The 23287-nt window shown below is 41.2% G+C and overlaps 2 protein-coding genes across 2 annotated transcripts; one reads left to right on the top strand and one right to left on the bottom strand.

Moving 5' to 3' along the window:
- Window positions 1-499: 499 nt before the first annotated feature.
- Window positions 500-14621, top strand: RB195_002639 (uncharacterized protein; the record flags this gene model as incomplete). Its single annotated transcript, XM_064199994.1, has 29 exons — window positions 500-613; window positions 2802-2940; window positions 3003-3131; window positions 7359-7536; window positions 7593-7664; window positions 8201-8330; window positions 8407-8535; window positions 8589-8702; window positions 8771-8928; window positions 8988-9106; window positions 9948-10174; window positions 10234-10362; window positions 10436-10837; window positions 10893-11030; window positions 11086-11244; window positions 11302-11479; window positions 11546-11619; window positions 11740-11872; window positions 11920-12068; window positions 12132-12245; window positions 12685-12793; window positions 12865-12986; window positions 13052-13239; window positions 13293-13464; window positions 13552-13644; window positions 13709-13868; window positions 14148-14269; window positions 14359-14436; window positions 14535-14621. The coding sequence occupies 29 exons, from the start codon at window positions 500-502 to the stop codon at window positions 14619-14621; spliced, it is 4116 nt and encodes a 1371-aa protein (XP_064055875.1).
- A 985-nt stretch (window positions 14622-15606) lies between these two features.
- On the bottom strand, window positions 15607-23090 carry RB195_002638 (uncharacterized protein; the record flags this gene model as incomplete). Its single annotated transcript, XM_013441643.2, has 13 exons — window positions 15607-15719; window positions 15857-15987; window positions 16182-16326; window positions 16391-16538; window positions 16600-16698; window positions 16878-16973; window positions 18175-18306; window positions 18382-18579; window positions 18645-18813; window positions 18952-19021; window positions 19116-19217; window positions 21659-21737; window positions 22950-23090. 13 exons carry the CDS (start codon window positions 23088-23090, stop codon window positions 15607-15609), a joined length of 1623 nt encoding a protein of 540 aa, XP_013297097.2.
- Between the last annotated feature and the right edge of the window lie 197 nt (window positions 23091-23287).

Here is a 23287-nt window from a genome sequence, read left to right as displayed (position 1 = left end):
ATAAGATGCTAGCCACTTAGATTATGTTGGCGTCCTTCACCTTGCTTCAGAAACAGCAGTGGAACGGACTGTATATCACCATTTCAGCTCGTTGGCACCTCGTTCATCATCGCTGTAACTACCATTGCAACGAACTTTTTCTTTCGCCTGTTTACGAGAAACTTCTTCCCAGCGCTAAACCTTTTCACATTTAAACATTCCTTCACGTTTATCCTTCCGAATCCCAAAGCGTTTCCGAACGCTGCTCTTTGACATAGCTGAATCGTCCGATAATCCTCCAAATTAATGTTCTGTCGGTGTCTTTTTCAGCTGATTTTACGACACGTCTGCAGTTGGTTTCGCCTTTTTTTCCAACTTCTCCGATCGCGTAATGCGACACTGCATCCGTCGTAGCGTGTCCCCTTTTCATTTGCTTCGTTGCTCTCCTGATTTGGCACCGGTTTGTTGTCGACGTCTCGTCGCTGTATGTGTAGACGTTTCAGACCTCCAAATGCGATAAATGCGGCGAATTCTACTCGTCGCCCTTGTGGGCGCCGTGTTCATCGGCTCCCAGGCAGCCGATACGCTCTGTTCCGTGTATGATCCGTTCAAAGTACTTCCGGACAACAATAAGGTGATTTTTAGAGATCACTTAGCAAAACCTTGGCAAGATCTAGGCGTCACCCACTTCCGGAGCGTCTCAGAGTGAAAATAGCCTTTTTATTGATAATTTAGTGAAGTCTTTCGAAGGAAAACCCTCCTAACTCTCGGAAAGAGTCTCCATTCAGGGTTGAAAATGATTTGGAGTAATAAATCACATTTGCACGGTCTTGAGGTTGTTTTGTCGTTATAGTCGCACTTCTAGATGCTTGATTGCTTAAAAATCTAGGAATAGCTGCCGTAATCATTTCTATCAGCGATAGCAAACTAAAAACTGCTACTTTTGTTTAAAGTTGAAAATTACTTCAAGAATCAGCGAATCAGACTTGCTAAATATCTTTCAATGCTGAAAGGAGATGTTAGGTCAGGGAATAGAAATAAAATGATCGAAAGATGAAAAGAATCCTAAATCATACGGCAACAATTTTGCTTCAGTTAAGCATAGGAACGTAGAGAAGCCTAGAATAGTCATTGGAAAAATTTTTCATTTTAATTTGATTTTTTGAAAAATTTTCTCTCTTTCTTACAATGAATCTGATAAATTTTCTTGATTAGAAATCCTCAGAGTTCCAAACCACTAGTTCGTGGCCTCTTGTTAGCTTTTTGGAGCTTTCGGGAACGTTCTGGAACTGAACGTTATGGTTTATTTTGCTACACGCATGTCGCATTTCTCTAACATCAAGAATTTTGTTGTTGCCATAAACCAAACAATCAATGTTTCCCTCCTTGGTTAGTCGAACTTGCTCGTAAACTCCGTCTCTCTCCCAGCTTGCTTTGGAATTAAAAGAAACAAACTGTAATGTAACGCTGTGGGTGGAACCGTAAACTCGAAGAAGAAAAGTCCCATTAGATGTCCTTGAATATTCTTTGCAAGCACACGTTTCCTGCACTTTAAAATCATGATAATAATACGGGGGGAGCCAGCAAGGGGGGTTCATTAAGAAGACGAGAGCTCTCAATACTCGAGTGGTTCAATCATTTCTGGATTGGGCACACGAATGACAAATCCAGCAACGAGACGCTAAATAACCAGAAAAAGAGAAAAAACACAACAACATAAAATCAGCAGGAAGTGGCTTTTTTGCGAATTGTTGAGGATTCTATAGAATTCACTCAACAAAAGCCACGGAATCGTGTAATTATCATGTGATTTTTTCTGCCAATGCGGAATCCAACCTCGAAGTTCCAAGTGAAAAAAGAGATAACTCTGAATTGATCCTATTCATCATACATATTTTAGGGACGTTCCTTCTGGTACATCGTTTCCTTACGTACGTTTTTCCAGAGACTCCCTTTTTCTGTTTATTTGTGATTTGTCAACGTATATCAGCGAAAACAGACACGATTAATGCGATAATTTTCAAAAATCTTCGTTCCTTCTTCTTTTTGTGAGAAAAGAGAGTGTACGTTTGTTTCACTGAGGGAATGATTTGATTCTGTTCTTACGAAAATCTCGCACGTCATTTCGCTTCTCATTGTTTGACGGTTTTCCTTTCAAGTGCTGAAGAATTTGCGCTCGTTTGCTTTCGGTGCTCTATAAGGATCTCATCATTTGTACGAGAAAAAAAACGATAGCGCCGATCTTAAGCGCGGACATTTTTAGTCGAGTAAACAATTCGGTTTCATTAATACCAAAGAAGCTAAGGGGATCATCTTATGGAGATGCATTATCTGCATCATTGTTCGAGATTCTCGTACAAAACGAATAAAACCGTTTGATTAATGAGAACTCGTTTCTGATGATTGGATAATAATCATCCAAGGAGACATGGACAAGGCCAAGGTCGGCCACTGCTTGAACATTGGGTTCTACCACAGAAATGAGAGATATGAAAAGGAACTGGACTTAGTCTCTAAATTTCTTACATCAACACTAACTTTAGTAACTTTTTGGAATAGCGTTAGTTTGTCTTCGATTTGGATTGCTGATAACTTTTAAATTTCTGACTGAATGCAATTAATCAGATTAAAATCAGATGCAGTTCTCCTCTTCTTTCTGTACTTTGACATTAAACTTACGTGAAACAACTACAAATTAAAGAGTACATTAAAAATTGATGATATGGTTTAAAGTAAGAGTAAGGTTTTTCCTCCACACTCTTTTACATTCTCACGCTAATAAGCTCTTTTGAAATTAACTTTTCACCCAACACCACTTCCAGTTCCAAATCGGAGGAGCGTTTCCATTGCATGACCAGGACTGTAAAAAGTTGCTGCCCGAGACCGTTCAGGACATAGTCGCCATCCAGTGGGCACTAACACACTGGAACCAGAATCCTGCAAATTACAACGCAAAGCTAGGTAAGTAACCACCAAAATTAATTCGCCATTAGATTTCGAGAAGAAAAAAGAGCACTTTTCAGGCCTTTACGCAGGAGACACTTGTTCTCGGGCGCAGGAAGCATTGTCACAATCGTTAAGATTTTTGGATTCTGTAGGCTATCACGAACCGAAAGAATGTCGAACAGAAAGCGCTGGACCAAAACTGCTCGGTCAGTGATTAGTCAGCGGTGAATTCGAAAAGGAGGTGGCGAATACGCTGAGAAGGAAGATGTTGCACATTTTGAAATATTTAGAGAATTCATTTAGTATTAGTAAATCCCTCTTAGTAAACCAGTACATAATTCTTCGGAAAGGAAGTTTCTCCCGGGTCCATAAGCTGGAGATACCGCTTGAACGATGACCCAGTACCCTTCCCCTGCTACAGCACCAAGAGAAGATCCACTCTTTTTCAACGCCGCAAGTATTTTTCTGCGCCAACACAACCCATAAGTGAAGTAGTAGCTAGCTAACAGCTATTATTTCGAGGATTTAAGTACTTCTCTCCTGATAACTCGACTGACTCAGAGCTGAACAGGAGATGCACGAGCGAACTTCCACTACTACTATCTACTACTATTATCTAACTTCACTATTATTTATTTATTTATTTACCTGCGTGAAACACAGCTATTTTCAATCCACTAACGTCCGTTGAAAATCCAAACAACAAAATGTCCATGTTCATTACGATCCAACTGCATTTAAAGGCAGCGTATCACGGAATTGACGTAGTGTGAAGACCTGATCGAAAACATAGAGTTCAGGGCGTAGATTACGTAAACCACCGTAGTCCTATTTAACTCCTCTTGATCGTCCTGATAAATGGCGTGGAATACGGCGTTTGTTTCTTAGAACGTGCCACTGCCTATACAGGTTCCGGTCCCCTCAGCAGCCTACTCATTGGCTTTACTTTAATGGGCTGATGAGGAAACATCCTCGACCGCTCACACGTGAACTCGGCGCATGCACAAGGATGGAACGTCTTTTCGGAGGAACAAACGCCGCTTTCCACGCCATTCTTCAATGCAATGCGACTAGTGTAAACTGAGTGGAGTACGCCCGTATTCGTAATCTGTGCTCAGATCTCTGTGTTTTCCATGAGCTTTCCACATTACGTCAGTTTCGTTACACGCTGAATCCAGTACTACTGCGAGATCCCGGCCTGCTCATACTGCATTAGCTCGAAAAAATTAAGTGAGTATCCATTTCTGTCCTGACCACCATCTAATTTCATTATCCGAATTAGAATGGAATGCATTCAGAGTGCATGGCGGGCGGAGAGTGTGCAATACGGTTGCAATTTTCAGAAGATCGCATCTCAGTCTTGCAACGTCCCAATTGTCGATCACATGTAAAAACTCTCAGGAACAGTAGAAAGAAAATGAAGGAAAGGAAATGAAACACATGAATGATTACGTTGACTGAATTAGAGAGACTCTAGGGTCAGGAGACTTGTGAAAATGGGATGCTACCCAGAGTCCTCGTATCAAACTCCGATCCTCTCAAAACAATTTCTATTTCTTTTTTTCTATTTCTAATTTTTGGTGCAATACGTAAGCCGCTGAAAATTCACGAATCAAGCGCTTCTGTAGCAGATTCTCTAGAGTCCAGAGAATCTGCGCTTTAGAAAAGTTAGTTCCGACCCAGCAGTTCCGGAAAAAAAGTCTCACCAAAACATAATATTCTCAATGCAAACTCCGCAACTGTTATGTTGGTCTTAAGTATAAAAAAAAACAAGTCACGCTGCTACCGGTCGGACTGGGTATGAAGCACGCTGTTTTTCCCGGTACTTTATGTTTGCACAATACAAAGCTTCAATACAAATGAGAAGTTTTCCTGCGCATCTGTGTTCCAACAGTTCTCAAAACTTAATTCTTCAACAACGACAAAGGGGAAGTTGAAGAGTTTCTAGTGGTACATCCGAGCGCAAGCATTGGTGAATTCCAGTTCAGACGCCTTCAGCTTCATAAGTAAAAGTCGTTTGTCTCGAGGGTTCTACGAAATTTATTCCTCTGAATACACAACAAAGTGTGCTCCTCAAAAAAAAAGAGTCTCGATTGAAGTTAGCGAAGATCTCAATGCATGGACAACCGCTTGCGCAGTTGCACCACAAGTCATACGGTTTTGAACCGCCTGCACTTCCATGAAGAAGATGTTGAGAAATATTATATGAATGGGTTAAGGTTAAAACAGTATAGTCGGGTCAAAAGGACCAGAAGCTCATTGCAGTCAAGAAAGCGGCTGCGCTCGAAGCGGTGGAGCGTAGCGGCTAGAATCCAGGATGAACCCTGCGTTTCCGGACCGAGTTCTAAACCACTTGACTTACGGTGCAATTACGTAAACGTAAGCGGCAAGCAGGATCCTTTGAGCCCGGACAACCTGCTCAGAAATTCCACTTGTTTCACTCTTATTTTACCTCATTTTTACTTCTAATTCCTCACTTTACTTTTATTGTTTAAAAAATCTCAGATGTAGCGGTGTGCAGCATTGAGATCACGAGCAGATATTCCAAATGCGTGCGTTTACGAAAAAAAAGGTCGTGTATGGTCAAGAAGAAAAGCGATTAAGACCGTCCCACCTTGTACGTAATTGCTTACGCCATATTACAGCATAAATCAAAACTTCTCGAGCGGACTGTAATTCATTCCATTCCATACAGGGAAAGGAAGGGTCGGAAAGAAATGCTGAGAAATGACTATTCATGGGAATGATTATTTATGTGCCCTCATTTTAATACGAAAAAAGAAGACATTATGAAAAACGTTAGTTGGAAATGAGTAGTCTCAACATTAATGTCAGTGGACAAATGAGAGTCTTGCGGTCGAATGACTCGTTATCAGGAAGCGCTTTGATCACTTTTTTCGGTCGTTGCTCTACTTCCAAAATTAGACTGTCACAGAAATCTTTCTCTAAAATAGATCTTGTAGCCAAAAGGGCGGCTGCATTAGAAAACCAATGAGCACAGCTAAAAATGGGTCCTAGTAATTTGTAGTACACAAGAAATTAGATAAAAATAAAGAACAAAAGTCAATTGGTTTGCGACTGTTTTCAAAACAATCGATCAATTGTACTTCTCTACCTTTCTGAACACCAATGAAAGAAATTGGTAGTGTAGTAAAAGTACAAAACTCATTCAAAACAAGAAAATTAATTTTGTTCAATCAAGCCTGTATCAGCAGTAATTTAGGTCAATAAAAGAAAAAGAAAAGCAAAAAAGAGAACGGAAAGCTTAATTCAAATAGGCACCGAGTCAAGGAGTATCTGGCAAACATTTGCTGGTTTCCTGTGGATGTAGCATAGTGATCCCTCAGCGTACACTACTCTGCTTAAAGGCATCACCCATGAATCTGGATTGGTGTGGGTTTCAGATGGGTTATGCCTATACGAAGTCGTAGATTACGTAGAGAAGGGTGATTCCTTATATTTCTCCCTAATTAAATAATTAAATTTAATTAATAATTTAATTAAATTAAGTAAAAAATGACACGGAAGATGCGGCTTCGAGCGTTCCGGGGCGCTATTTCCTACAACTAGTTCCCTTGGAGCGAGCCAGCTTTGTGCACACGCCGCATATTCGGGCCTTTTTCACGGCAATTAAGAAGAAATGGACGGAATCACTCTCTTCTCCACAATATACTACCTCGTATAGGCATAACCCACCTGAAACGCGTACCAGCCCAGCTTCGTGGAGTGACGCCTTTAAAGGCAGCGTATCACGAAACTGACGTTGTTGGGAAACCTGTGGGAAAGCGTAGAGTTCGAGGTGTAAATTACCGAGACAGCATCAGCGTTTAACATCTATAAGACCTTTATTTGAGCTTAATAGCTTCAAATAATCTCAGTACAGTAGTCCTCGGGTTAGTTTTTGCATAGTTGTTTGAATAGTTGGACCCGTTCAATTTCCTCTAACAACCCTTTAAAAAAACTGAGTGGGAACAGCGTTTATTCCTACGAGGTACGTTAGAACGCCCCCACTTCTATACGTTCCAATTGCCTCAGCAATCTATTCACTGGTGTTACTCGAACAGGTTGGTGTGGAGACCTCATTGATGTTCGACCGCTCGCTCGTAGACGCGTCATGTCACAAAGGCGGAGCGTTGCAACTCACCTTGTAGTGACAAATGTTGCTTCTCACGCCGTTTTTCAAAACGATCAGGGAGAATTAAGCGGTGCCACAGTTATACTCGTAATTTTTATCCCGAATTCTATACTTTTCCACGAATTTCCCAACTTCATCTACTCAGTTTCGCGATACGCTGGCTGTAATACGCGCTCTATCTGTCTTTCCCCAATCAAGAGCGCGTCGCATTCATTTGTTTGAACACATTCGACACCAACTATACATTGTTTTATCCCAAAGGAAGTCCTATCTGGAATGTGAAGAAGAATCATTGAAGGTCTGATATCGCCGAAGGACTACAGCTCTTCCACATCGGTAGCAACGATGCTCACAGTAGCCGAACTGCCAGTTGCAGCCTATTCCAGCCAAGCTGCTAACGCGTTGATTGAAATGGAAGTGCAAAACATCATTGCCACCACACCCACCATGGAAGTATACGTTGAAGCACTCACAAAGTAATAACATATTCACCTCTTAACAGTAACAGTTTTCTACAACAAACAGTTTCCAGGTTGATGTCATCACTTCGATCAAATCTCGTCACGATAGTTGAAGATGGATCAAACGTGGAGACTGTGAAGCGGTGAGTTCCTAGCCATTCCTTCCCTCCCAACTACAGTACGATTTTAAAAAATTCGCAATTCTCGTGTTGAATTTCATTGTGCTGCTGACGAATTACACCTGAGCGCTGAGACCATTGGCCAACCTCCTTTGGGTTAAAGCTTTAAATAATAATTAATAACCGGTTTAAAGAGTCTGAATTCTGGCGCAATTGCGTAAGTGATAGCGCTCTAAGTAGCGCGATGAGGACTTTAAACACCTCCGCCGTCCCTTCGAAACTAGCGAAGGATTGCTTACGCAATTGCACCACGAGTCAGCTTGTTTTGATCAAACTGTAACTCTGTTGTACTGCTACTGGGTGGCTAAGACGAGCCCAAAACTACGTCGTACTCCCGACACAAACAATATGCAATATTTCACCATAAAACGATTTCTTTTGGCCAGAAAGTAATGAATAGAACAAAAAATAGAATAATAATATGAAGTAAAATATATAACGATGTCGCAATATAGCTAAATATTGAAATAACTATGATTATGTCAAACGCTGCTTTGCAGGGTAGTGAGTCAACTGGAAACTGCAGACATTTTCGTATCTGATGTACTGCACGTCGAACATCCTCAGCTAGCACAAGCTCTCGAGGACAGCGATAGTGACATCGTTGTTTCCTTACTACCTAAGGCCGAGGTTTTGAAATAACACAATTCTTCACTTTTCTATCTTTTCCATATCTTCTATGCGGCGAATATTGGTTTGTTTTTAGCTGAAATCTGCTCTCAGCGACCCATCACTATACAAAATGGATAAACTTTGGATCTCCGTACCAGTTGATGGAGAAGCACTTGACGATGATGAGCAAGAAAAGATACTTCACCGTGAAGCTCAGATTGAGGTCAAACTACCTGTCTTTTCACTATACTATGACTCAAAACCCCCTTATTCCAGATCATCTCGCTCCAACCGCAATTCATCGACCTGCCGCAATTCCGTGACTACTTCCTTCGAGTGCTGAAGAACAACTACAAAAGTTACCAGCTTCTTACATCTTATGTGCAGCAGGTAATTGACTGGTTTACTGCCTCTTGGGCCGGTAATTTGATGTCCACTGGTTTATTTTCACGCTCCAGGTGTACAACTGTAGCGATGAGTCCTGTGAAGTCGACAAGAATCAAATGGCCGAACGATATTTACAGTCAACGACCACAGAGGCGGTGATTCGAATGACATATGCTTTTGCAGCTGTCGGCCAAAAGATCGGAAGTGACGCAGAAAAGGAGAAGATCTGGTGGGTCGATCGGGAATTCATAGAATAGCCAAGTTAGAACGCTCATCTACTCCTTGTAGTGTTCATCCGACACCTGAGTGTACATCACTGATCGTACAAGAATTACTCGATCTCGACTACGAATTTGGAATAAACGATCCGTCAGAAATGGCCGGAGAACGCCTCCGGTTCTATAGAGGTATGGTAATAGATCTTCAGCGACATCAGAGTCATTGTTCAGATTTTCAACCAGTTGCACATAAATGCTGAACAGAAAAGGAATTGTGAAGTTGGAATGACCTTTAAACTTGTTGAGGATTCCATGTTTTTTTTTGCATAATTAGCCTCGAATTCCTTCCTTCTCGTAGAAAAATTAACGTTTCGGCTCAGACTTACCTCCGCAACAAATATGATCTTCAATTTGTTTTCTTCTTCAGCTGTCAATATCAAGATTACCTACATGATTTGATTAATCCCTTTGGGACGCTCCAACATGTTTGAATTCAATTTAGAATCGTTCACGGTTTATGGACGTGTGGATGCGGCCTTTACAATGACTAACTGATGTATCAAATCGGTGTTTTCGTCCTCCCAGACGAGTCATCCATTTCTCTTCATTTCATTTCATTTCTGAACATTGTCTTTTCCGTACTCATCTAGAGAGCGAATTTTCAAATTTTTCATCAAATTACTAGTACCAGTTCATGAATATCGGTGGAACGAACGGATTGGCTGACCTAAGACGTTTTAAGCCGCAGGCCATGCAGGACAACCTAACCACTTACCGTTGCTCCACACCCTTAGATTGAAGATATATTTCTAAGAAACATTTCTCTAAAAATCATTGAATTCACTCCCTTATTTTACTCATCTTAAATTGCTATAGAGTACCCCTCCGTGCAGACTAATTTACACTTCCTGTAATTTCTGTATTTTTTGTTTCTGTACTTGGACAATAAGAGCTCGCTAAGGGAATGACTAGAATCCTCATTTTTGCTTACACATTGGGAGGGAGAACTTTAAAAAAAGGAATCTTTCAGGTAGTGAAAAAGTGCTGATCGCGTCCGGCATGACCGTGAAAGCAATCGAATTATACAACACCGAAGGAAAGACTAACATCTACCATCTGATGTCGTTCACGACCGGAATTCAGCCTACCGTAACAATGTCAGCAATCAGACCAGTGGATCAACGAAAGCGATCCATATGCAGTCCTTATCGTCCGTTCTGTGGTCAATGTCCTAATGTGCAAACTGTCAATGGAGAGGTAATTTCGCCGAACATCATCATTGCGATGTCTGCAACTCAGAGAACTCATCCTTTCAGAGACACTTCCTCTCGATTCCTCGCCACTACCCAATGTATTTAATCGGTTTGTTTGATTTACACGGTGGCTCAAAGTGCCAGTCGATGAAGGCGACGGACATCAGTCTGCCAATGGCGTTTGTTCATACGGTACTGCTGGATGTTTCTAGAATTTACCCTGAACAACGGATGTACGGTTAAAATGTGATTCAATGTGTTCCAGGTGTGGACGTTCAAACAAAGATTCCCGGACTTGGTTCTTCTAAAGAACCTCGACTTCGGCGCACTTCTTGTGGACTCGTGCTCATCCGGAAAACAAGCTATTGAAACAGTTGTCAGAGCGGAGACCCAGTGTTTCCGATTCAATCAGGCCGGCAGAAACATCACCATCGTTCCGGGCTCGGTGTTTGGATATGTGTCCGCTCTGCATGGAGATTCACAAGAGGCTCTGAAAGGCTACTTTTCTTCGGGTGATGCAGCAGCCGCCCTGGTTGCTGCTGACTCCGACTCAACTCCTCGTCATGCTTTCACTGCTCTGCCTGGGGCCAGAAGTCAAGCGCTGGCTCTGCTTCGATTCCTTAATCGCATGCACTGGCAATTTGTAACGGTAGCGCTGAGCGAACAGGTATGGTTTCTAACTAACGACCCGATTTGGGATTGAATCGATGTTCTTCTTGCAGGACCCAGAATCTCTGGCTGCCTTCCGCAATTTCGAGCGTTTAGCATTGGATCGTGGAGTATGTCTAGCCGAAGTAGTGAACATTGGAGGAGTTCGAGTGGATAATCTACCTATCGGCACAACAACCAATGTTACCATAGTAAGTGCTCTAGAAGAGAACTATCTTATAGTCAGCACTAACACATAGCTTCTAGGTGTTCGCAACAGCTCGGGATGCAGCTGCCTACCTCTCACTGACTCTCCGCTCCACTCGTCGAGTTGTTCACGTCATGATGGGAGATTCACATGATTGGTACCTGCATGACCTGGAGAACAGAAAACACTTCCAAGGGATTGTATCTGTACAACCTAAAGTAGGAGAGAGTGATTTCACATGTTAAGGCGAAGGACTCACCTATTTTATGTATCAGGATATCCTCCACCCCGACTTCCGTGAATGGATGGAGACGACAACGCCGCTAACGCTTCCTGAGAATTGGTTCTGGTCTTTCATAGAAGATCGATGGCAATGTGCCCTTACGCAGAAGAGCAAGCTCACCTATGGGAAAATGTGTACTGGTGACGAGACGCTTAACCTTGACAGCCTAGGTGAACTCAGCTTCAAAAGAACTGGAGAGAAGTTCAACTATGACAGAGTTCATGACTGAAATTTAGGAAGGATGACCAAGGCAGGCTACATCTCGCGAGGCCTAGAGAGGTTCCTTTTCGCCATGGACTCGGTCTATAGAGTACGTTCCTACTAAAGGATACATCTATTGACACCATTTTTGCTGTATTATCAGCAAGACAGTATTTATGACATTTTAAAAAATTTTAAATCTATTATCAATAAGAATTGTCCACTCCAGAAACTGTGCCCGACTCAAAGTGGTCTGTGCTTGGAATTTTATGAGAATGGTCGACAGATGATCTTAGCCCAGTTAAAAAAGACTAATGTCGAGGACGATATTGACATCTACGAGTTCCTGCACGTCGGAAATGGTAGGTCGGAGAAAATTTTGCGAATAATCCACAAGACGAACATTTAGACGAATACGCTTATCGAACAATTGGGAACTGGTCCCTGTCTGGTGGTTTACGCTTGCACTCACTCTACCGCAGTTTCTTCAATGGTCCTGTAGAGTCGAAATGTCAGCCACCCATGTGTAAATGTTTCCTTGATGGTGATTTCTTCCAAGTAAGTACCATCTCCTCTTCCACTTAATTACGAACAAATTGAAAGGTTCATTCTGGTTTTCAGCGTCCACTTGACTCATTTGTTCTGCCTTCTGATCACGTCGAGGCGGATATGAGCACTGGATCATATGTGAAGAGACAACCGGCTTTTGGATCCGACAAAGTTGGATACCAATCGGTTCGTTTCCCTATCAATCCCAAAAAGACCTGCGATGTGTTGTTCAGTCTAAACGCATAGTTTAGGGAAATTTTTCATGTTGGGTCTTTTTCAGTAATAGGTAAATACGGCTTGTGTAATTTGCACGTATCGCAGCAAATGACTCTTGCAAATACAGAAATGGATTGGACTATGACCAGCAGACTGATCACTTTACCCAACAGCGCAATTCTTTGCACCCGTACGCTCAGAAAGGAAAACTCTCAGTTTAACTGCTTTCTGGCTCTGCAGGAAGTGGTTTTCACTCTCTTTTTCTGCGATACGTTCAAACGGCTTCTCAAACGTACCAACTGCCGAGAACACCTCAACACAGAGAATTTTCCTCAACACTGTCCCGAGTCCAAAGACTGTTTATATTTTTTGGGGATTGTTATGCGTTTATTGATCGAGTTCCTTCAAGATATTCGAGCATTTGTCATTGGGTCGTTGGCGCCAACACACGCACAATTTCGTGTTGCTCGCACTAATTACCATTTTAACCATTGTGGCTATCGCAGTTCTTGTTCTTGGTGAGTTTAAATGAGTCAGTGTTTTTCTAGAGGGTTTCGCCTCGAGCGATGTTATGTTACGATATGTTTAGTGTTGGTGAAACTGTATCTCCGCGTTGTAAAAGGAAATCAATCGCTTGGAATCTCTCTACTTATTGGAATAATTTCATTGTACATTACCGCTTATTTCTTCGTCTTCGATGCTACCGACGCAGTAAGTAGACGTGTCTCCAGTGTTTCCCTCTTTCTGGTTCCGCTTTTCCGGATTTACTGGTTTAGGTGTGCCGGCTTCGCGTTGTGTTGCACGGCTTCGGGTATGCACTGTGTTTTGGAGTGATGATTGCGAAGGCCACTCAGCTGAGGAACGCCGAAACGCTTGGCTTCGGCACTGCAGTACATATCTCTTTCTGGAACTATTGGCTGCTGCTTTTCTTCATTATTGGAGTACAAATCGCACTGAACACGAGGTATCATTTCAGCTGTACTTTACATCTGTTCAAACGTCCAATTCACAATTAAGGTGGGTCGCCGAACCGTTCATGTCGACACTGGCCGTATCAGACACACACTCGGAGATGGTGTGCACCTTGAGCAGAGAGGAGTTCGTGCTTGCCAATATTTACGTGGTTATTTTATTGTTTCTTGCGTTGTTTATCAACAGCAGGAATAGAAATATCAAGAGAAACTATAAAGTGAGTTTATACTACTTACACTAACTGTATTTGTCCGACAGCAAACTTACTTTCTAGAATTTTTGTGCACATAAAAAGACTATTTAGGAAACTAAGTGGTTGTTCGTATCGTCACTGCTCTGCACATTCATTTGGCTCTGTTGGATCTTAGTTTACTTTATTGTTCCTAGCGAATTCAAAGTAAGAAGAAAAAAACTATTCTGATCTAAAACCCCACAATCATGTGAGAAATGTTCTCATTTAGGAAACGGTTGTGGTACTAGAGTTATTGGGTTGTTCTTCGGTGCTTCTTGGTCTACTGTTCGGTCCAAAAATCTATATTCTGCTCTCTTATGAGCCTGTGGTCGTCGAGTTTAAACAGGAGGGTACTCAACAGTGCAATAACATGACACTCTTCGAAAGAGGTGAATTTCATGCACCTGTTATTGACCCTACTTTTAGTAGGGCCAAAACGACATGAAGCACGGTGCAATTGCGTACGCGGCTTCTCTCGAGGCGGTGCTGTGGAGCGTAGCGGTTAGGAGCTTACTGAAACCCTTGCTGGCACCACCCATCGCTGCATTTCACCTCAGTTCCAACTGCTGCTTCCACTGCTCCGTTTCGAGCGCGTACGCAAATGCACCGTGCTTCATGTCGTTTTGATCCGACTATATATTACTTATTTATGCTTTCTGCGTTCTCAGACGATGACATACCATCCGTTCGCGCTGTGTCTCCTGCAAGCAGTAGTGGATCGACTCGAACTTCGTCATCAGCGTGCGGTAAAAGAGCACAGACTGGAAACACTGCCTACCAAGACGAACAGGTACTCCTCTTTTTCATCGTCTTCCTTCAGCTCATTTATTTCCTTTCATCGTCTCCTGATATTTGTTTGGTATTTTTTGCACTTTTAAGTCTCCTATCTTCCACACGGTCATGAGGAAGAAGAATAAAGTGCGCCGGTCACATAGTGAGCACGAACTTGCTCAGCACGTGAGTATCTATGAATCAATTTATTCCCTTGGAGGACTTTTTAAATCAATACTCTCTTTTTCTGTTTCTTTTTCCTCTTACTCAACTCATATATTCAGATTCGCCCTTACCCCGATGTGGCGGTCATTCACACTCCATCGAAATCAACCCCACCCGGCTTAAAAAGACCGACGATCTTACATTAGTTATAGCCTAAAGTGCTGCTTACATGTACATATCAACTGTGAATGTAGTTCATCGCTGCATTTGCGCAACAAACGCGTACCTCTTGCCTGCGTCCTGTGTGCACGTCGTCCGCGGTTGTTAAACGGGAGTTTCAGCTGGAAACGTTCCATTGTGTATTAGCTCTGCATTTCTATAAGTAACCTCTTCGCTCACCGTTCCATCGTCAGTCGATCCCATGTTTTTATTCTAGCCCACGTCACCGTTCATGGGATCACTGTCAAAGAACAATTATTCGTTGGTGCCCATTCCATAAAAGTGATTTTTCTCAGCCATTTTTCATTTCTGCATCTTAAAGCTGCCGATAAAAAAAGTGTTGTACTGGATCGCTTCAATTATTCTTGTCTGTTGGCCTTCGCATTCATCCTTCCCTTTTGCATCTGACTAAACGAAATAGTAAGTTTTTATTATTATAAAATATTCATGGAAATAAAATTAGAGCAATGCTATTTACAATATGTAAAGAAGAGATCACGACAAATGATAGAGAGCAGAAATGTCATCGAAATTGAACAACTACACTTGACGATCTTATAAAAACATAAAGATTGTTATCAAACATCAAAACTATCAAAAAAAAAAACAGCAGCGGCCAAATTGTAGCGAGTATGATAAATATAACATAAGTAACTTTATAAAGCAATTATGAAAAGCTCGTACAAACATTTCTATTCCATCAAGAAAGAGCGCTTCAGCCAGCGCAAGATTTGTTACAGCTCAAATTTGACACAGATATTACTGAGGCTCGAACGGGAGAACAGAGAAAATAATAATTTATGTTAGAGGACCGTCAAAAAAGCAGAGTAAGAAGGACTCTCAAGTTCAACGATATGATCGTCCCTTAGGCGACGGTCCTTCAGATAAACAACTACTCAACGCTCGCTTATGTTTCTTCCGTTCAATATTCGTCTTCTAGTGATTATCAGTTCCATAATTGAGGACTAGATTTTATTCGCTATCGGAGTGATGTTCTCCATCGGAGACATCTTTAAGAAGTTCGAGCACATGGCCAACCTCTCTTGGACGGCCGTCTTCACCGATAGTTCCGGGCTTTACTACACCTGCAAAAAATTTGCAAAGTTAGAAAGCCAGTTTGAAAGGCGGACGCGACAAAACCCTTCCTTTAATTTCTGGAAAGTTATTTTCTTCGAGATTTATTAGAATAATATAAAATAAAGCAATAATTCGTTTATCCGACCTGTCTTCATAAGTTTATTCATAGCATTAACTAGCTTCATCGCTTCATACTCCTTTTGCTCTTCGCTCATTCCATCCAAAGGAGAGGGTCCTGATGTTTCAGGCCGCAAGCAGCCGGTCACCGGATTTATCCTCAAGAAAATCTTATCATGCAACAATATACACATACCAGTACTTCATCTTCAAAAGAGCAAGTAAGCATACCACACAGAAACAAAATATGCGCACTACGGTACTAAGAATTTAGGAGCAAATTAGAAAATATGTCTTACAGCAAAAGTGGATGCGCGGTCACCTCACAATGCCATATACAGAATTGAGCTAACCTATTCTCCACTGCTCTGTAGTCCTCAGTCTCAGAGTCTTCACTATCAGAAGCACTTTTTGGAGCATTGATTTGGCCGAGTAAACCAGAATTAGCTAGTAAACCCGCGGAATGTCCAAGGCCAGTGTATTTTATCAGGCGATTTACTTAAAGAGAGCATTCAATGCAAGAGTCAATGCTATTAGAGAAAAATCCAATTGTAAGACAGACCTGATCGCTTGCACAGAACAAACATGAATTCCGAAGCAAGATCCTTCGAGAAGGCAGGACTCATCATTACCCGAATAACCTTGTTTCTGAGTGTTTCGCCTTCATCGGGACGCCGAACAACATCTGCCGCAACTAGCGGAGGCAATATCTGTGAATTACAGAGATACACATTAAGCATTATTTCTAAAGGACTCCTTAAATTTTCCCACCTTCAGCCTGCAATATCGACGAGCCTCCTTACAGGCAGTGCACAATTTCAGCGCCGAGCCAAAATATGTGCTCAATAAATCTGAGTCGGAGTTGTTGTTCTAGAATATTGGTTTCACGTAAGGATATGGAATAAAGGTTTGAAACTGAGAAGAACGAGCTAAAGAAAGCAATCTCCAGAATGTTGGTGATAGGATAAAGTGGGCGTTACAAAAAAAAGATAAGAAATGAATGCTCTTTACGTGGGCATGCGCAAATTCAATTAGCATCGAATTCTTACGTCATCAAGCTTTCTCTCCATTGCATCAAGAAGAGCTTGAGCAAAGGACATGTCGTAAAGGTCGTACTGCTCTGTGTGACTGTCTGTAGTTTTCATCTGAAATTAACAGTTTTCAAAATACTATGTGCTGGTCCTTGACTTCTATCTAAATTAGAAGATCCAACGAGGTTTTAATGTTATGCGTTTGCGCCTGGTTTTCCTTTGGTCTGTTTTTCTACTCACAGAATTTTTCCCTTGTTTTACAGTTTCGTGTTTCGTCTACAAATTCTACTGATGTTGTTGATGCCTTACAGCATGTTTTGTCTTCTTTTAAAGTTAGTCCCCACCCCTAGTTTATGTGTTACTGTCGTGCCTTTTGCTAAGTGCTTGTATGCACTAAGTCATAAGCTTAGACAAAACGAATAATCCAAAATAAATAGCGACAAAACAAATGATTAGCATCAGCAATGAAAACAGGAACTAAGAAAGCAAGTGAGCGATACAAGTAGTAGAAATTAAACAAAATTAAGATACAAAAGTTGATTGCAAGTTCTGGTGCAAGAGAAAGAGAAACAGAAAAAAAACAAGCAAATGCAAAGACGGGTAATAAAGAAGTAAGGCAGGTGCATAAACAAGAAATGAATCCTGAATAGCACATCTAAAAAAAGATTTTCATGTTCACAAGAACTAACATCAAAACATGATTAAGAAGGTGAGCCACTGTTCTAGAACTATGAAGCAATAGTAATAATTAATTACCTATAAGAACTAAATACGGCAAGATTTTCCCTACTGTACACTCGTTTGCGTATTTTAAACTGCTCAGAATCTCAAGACCGGAACCTCTAACCTCTTTATGTGAGAAACAGCAATAAGTGAAGAAAAACAGAAAAAAAGAAAGAGAGAAGAAGAAAAACTAACGTTTCTAAAAGGCATCACCTCAGATTCTGGGATGGTACGGGTTTCAGGTGGAGTATTCATATACGGCATAGTATATTATAGAGAGGAGGTTGACTCCATCCATTTCTTCCTAATTGCCGTGAAAAGCGGCCCGAAAGATACGGCAACTGGACAAGGCTGGCGCGCTCCAGTCAAACCCGTCGTAGAAAATAGCGTCCCAGAACGAAGCCGCATCTTTCGGACCGTTTTTTAAGGCAATTAGGAAGAAATGGACGGAATCATCTTCCTTCCCATAATCTACGACCCATGTAGGCATAACCCACGTGAAACCTGCACCACCCCAGATTCGTGGGATGCCTTTCACAAAGATACACAAACTAAACAATGCACAAAATAAGGAAGATTTGGAAAGACCGACCTTGGGGCACAGCAGACTTGTATTAAGCTTTAATGTTGCCAAAAGATTCACAGCATGTTGCTCCATCACAGGCGATGGTGGTTTAGCTTTGATGAGAGCAGCGACTGCTTCGGTGATTTTATCCACATATTCCTGAAGCAAAAGGTAACCAGGAAGTTTACAAGAGCCAAATAGAAACCTAAATCCTCCTTTAATAAAAACTCAAACCTCATCAATATCATCGGACCGTTTGTAAGTAATATTGAAAAGAGTTTTAGCTGCCTCTGCAGCACGATCAATATATTCTCCCAAACGCCTTGAAGCTTCTTCAGGCTCAAAACACTCCACTTCAGCAGCAGCGGAAGTATACTGGCGAATGATATCAAGAAACGTAGTGAGCGCTAGAGGGGCCGTACCCCACTTCGACTAAATGGAAATTTTCAACTTCGAACTGCTGATCAAAAAAAAGTAGCAACAACATTATAACTCACTTGGATTTCAGATGAATGTGCCGAAACCAAAAAAGCAATGCGCAAATCAAGCAACCAAACAGTATTCCGAGAATCTTCAGGTATTTCATTCAACCATTCGTATTTACCAGAATAGTCCGCCATTGCGAAAGCAGAAATTCGATCTAATAACAGTGCTGGAGCCTGAGTCCTAAGAAAAAACAACTGAACCACAGACAAACTGAATCAAAGAAATGCATGATCTTGCATTGTCTATTATTCCATTTCGAGCAAACGTCTCGGTTCACAGTGAATGAGTCTTAGATGGAACATAGGAGAACAAACTCACTCGAATGTTTGCCGCATCTGAGGTGAATTGAACAGGGTGTTAACCAGGCACTTATCAGCTTCAAGGACATCTGATAAATCTAATCATTAAGAAGTAAAAGGATAGTAAAAGGATAGAATAGGATAAAGGGTTAAAAAGGGAACGATAATTAAAACACGACCAACCTCTAATGACTGAAGAGGATATATCGGTAAGCCCGCTTGATCGCAAAATAAAAAGACGAACCGACTCCACTAATAGTACATCGAGTAAAGTTTTGTCACGAGCTGAAATGTAAAAATTGGCTGCAGGGAAAAAAAGCACATTCAATCATACATGGTTTGGCCTAGAAATGGTATTAAAATGTTGTACCGGGTAGAACTTAAAGTTCCACTTTAGTGCAACACGGGAAATTCAAACATCACTTCCTAGCGTTATTGACAATGCTGACATTTTCCTGCTAAGGAATCTTTCATACTTCTGAAGCATAGCTTAGAGGATGGAGGAGGACACTACCTTCAGGGGACTCAGAATCAAGTATTTCTAGGTTTCGTTCATTTAGCTTAGTAACCTTACAACACTATGCCAATTCGGAAGCCAGACCGTTCATTTTGTTCATGTTTATTTACACACATATCTAGAGCAAATCAAAAACCTTTCGTTTGTCAACAATACAGTCTTCTTTAACGCACTGACAACCAAACGCTTTTCTTTTTACCACTGCACATTTCTATTCATAATCTAGCAACATTGATCCATTGTGATTCGTGAAGGGTGCCAACCGATTTACCAAGTTGGTGTCTTTGTCATTGCAGACAAATCTTGTGCCAATTCATTGATAATGAAATGCTTCGTTAGCCTTTGGCGGTCCCGAACAATCGACAAAGACTACAGACTTCTTACAAATTCTCACCATTCTTTTGTGCTACACTCGCCTCAGCAAAATGTTTCATAGCGCCCGCAAACTTTAAATTCAAGCTCTAAGTTCAAATGTTATCAAAAAGGCTCGACCTGGAGAATTCTATGACAGTTTTACTGTACTTCTTAGTCTGCATCATCGCCTTCTTAGCGTAAGTACTCGATACTGTCGTTCTTATGCAGAAATCGTCGCCATGATCTATTTCTACTTTAGAGTGACAGATGTATGCATATAGCATACCCTAACATTTAGGTCAATCTGCTGCGACAGACAGATAAGACATGTAATTATTGAATTAACATGCATGTCAAAGTAGGAATAACGAGGACAGATCACATCTGGTCAGCCTCTAGACATTTACCATCATCTGCCAATGCCTAATCTTGCGACTTAGTTGGTACGAAATGCCAACCTCAATTTCGTGGAGGTGAAAACTACCAGGCAAAATTACCAAATGGTTTAAAGGTAGCATACCACGAATCTGGGGTGATAAGGATGTCAGATGGAGTATCCGCATATGGGGTCGTAGATTATGGAGAAGAAGGCGCTTCCGCTCATCTCTCCCTGAATCAGTGCAAGCAGTCGACTCCTGAATGTTGTTTTGTACGATTCCTTATATTGCAGTGCGCCACCCTTGCGTACGCCATGCGTAGCTCCCTTACTGCCTATCAAGGGAAGTCCAAATTGGTTTTTGACGAATTGCGAAAACGTGCAGCAAGGGGTGGGGCATTGCAATATATGGCGTAGTACAAAACTGCATTCTGGAGGCGGATGTTTGCAGTGATGCAGGGAGAGATGAGCGAAACTACTCCCGTCTCCATAATCTACGACCCCGTATATGGACACCACCTGAAATCCGCACCACCTCAGATTCGTGGTATGCTGTCCTTAATCGACTACGACCTTATCTCGAAAGGATTTTGTCCCAGACATTTGACCATGGCCGACACAAAACATGTAAAGGGGTACCGCAGTGAACGCACGCGCTGGTCCCTCTCTATAAAGCGCGAGAAGTTTCTTGGAGTTTTTTTCTCCTGGTGTTGCACAGCTTTTTTTTTTTGTTTTTAAAGGGAAATAGTTCATGAATAGGATCAGACAGACTTAACAAAACACTTTTGCATCAATTTTATCGTTTTGCTGTTAAACCCCTTGTAGAACTTCAATTTAAGATCGAATTTCTCTTCCATATCTTCTATAGCTATCCGCGACTAGCGTTTCTGTAATCGTAGTCGTAGTACAATCTCAAAACCCGTTTTAGAAAAACGCTAACTGTACGCATGAACGGAGAAGTGCAGAGAATTCTTACAAAATGGAGTACTTCAGAAACACACAGACACCAAAAGAACACAAAAACTAGCGGAAAAAAGGATTTTCTCATTACAGCTACCATAAAGGCAACTAACTGTGCAAATTACTTGGGAAAATGAGGCGTAAATCGAACCAGCAAAAAGCGAAATCTTAGGGTCGCTTTAAATGCAAAATAAAACGACAAAATCAATGGAGAAGAACTTTGTTAAGACTAAACAGTCTTAATCATACACTATTTCATACTAAAAAAGAATAAAAAACAAAAAGAAAACATGAGAATACATGTTTTCTTTTTTGGAACATGTATTATATATATATATATATATATATATATATATATATATACGCAATGGAGAATGGAGAATTAGCTCCAGATAAGTTCTTGCATTAAAATTTTATACGTAGTTGCGTGCAATTGAAACATGTGCAATATTATCTCAGTGTGATGTTAGCTACTAGAACGCCAGAAAGCAATTTAGAACGACTGCAGAACAAACTTACCGAGTATCCGAATAAGTTCAAGGATTGGTGCGACCAGAGATGAGCGATCACAGAGATTTTCAACTAGTTTGACAATTTCCTGCAAAATGTAGTTAGCCGTTTACGCCAAGACAGGGTACAATGAACTACAAAGAACAATTCTATTTCTTGCAGCTGTTGATACAGTATTCTTACATCTTCCAAAGATATGAATGCGAAATTTTTAACAACAGAAACCGATAGTACATAACAAGCAGTGAGACCAAAACCGAATATGAAAACTGTCCTACGACTGCAACATAGAAACCTACTTCAGGTAGATTATCTCTGACTTCATTCTAAGGGCTCCGCCTTCACGAGCAACTGACTCAAAAGTAGATAAAACAGAAGTAGTTTAGTTTCCTAAAATTCCTGCAGAATCGTGAGCTTCGATTGCTCACTAGGTGGTGATCCCACTCTATCGTTACAGGAAAACATGCAGTAGAGTGCAAAAAGGAGTGGATTTACTCTCACTTATTTGGATCACAGGACTTTTTCCTCTACGATCAAAAAACAATTCCGCAATAAGTAGTTCGGTTTATACTTTCGGACATCGGAACTCTCTTAGCGAATGGAGGTTTAGTACTTTTCAATCTGAGCAATCAATGAACAAACATGAACTTCTTTTACGTTCGATAGGGGCAATAGAAACCGTTCATAGAGGAGAGCTCAACACATTTTTGACGGGATCGAAAGAAATTTGACTTCTCCGATTATCCGAAGATTTCAGACACCGTAAAATTTTAGAACCGAGAATCAAACCATAAAGCGTTTGAGAATTCCAGAAGTTTCAATGTTAGGTAACTATTGAGTTATTTACTTGGACGAATTATGATGTTTTCGATATAGACTCCACTCTAGAGGTCCTCATCATAATTCTGCATGATTGTCTTACAAATTGAATTCAGGTGCTCAATTTTCAAAAATCTCGATATATTCTCTTTTATTCCTTTTATTTGTGCTTGTACACTTTACCTAATGAATGTAAGGAATACGATAAGGCTAATCGTCAAGTGTGACGGTTCAACTTGTTTGGACGTGAGGGAACCTCGGGAAATTGTAGTGTCACGGTTGTATTCTTTCATTTCTCAAACTGTTGCTATGATCAACATCGTCGCTTTGGCGGCGAATCATAAATTTAGCCACAATATGTGCAGAACAAACTCCTACATTGTGTAAGCACTCACAGAATTTCAAGTGTCTAATGCTGCGATAAGATGACAAAACTTGGAAGAAAATGAAAGCAAACATAAACAATAAACAAAATCCGCACCTCGCGAGCGCTGCGGTCGACATCTTCAAATTTTGACCGAGTTGTTAGACTTGCGTTGAGCGCTTCTAACCTTCGACAGGCATCTTCTGCGGGTAGTGATGAGAGTGACTGGACAACGGCTGCACTCACAACAGAATCCATCCTCCCAAACCACAAAGAAACTCCTCAACTTCAGTGCAGCGGTGCAAGTGCAATCTAAGATGTCATCTGAATGAGGCTAAAATTGCAAAAACCGATTAGTTCGAAGATAGAGGCGCGTGGATGAACCATTATAACATGAAGAATGCAACAAAACTTTCAGTTTTTATCCTACAAGACAATTTTACAGACTAGATTCT

The sequence above is a fragment of the Necator americanus genome, chromosome IV (genome assembly GCF_031761385.1).
Source record: "Necator americanus strain Aroian chromosome IV, whole genome shotgun sequence".
NCBI lineage: Eukaryota > Metazoa > Nematoda > Chromadorea > Rhabditida > Ancylostomatidae > Necator > Necator americanus.
The sequence above is the reverse complement of the archived record's forward strand: the minus strand, read 5'-3'. Positions and strand labels throughout refer to the sequence as shown.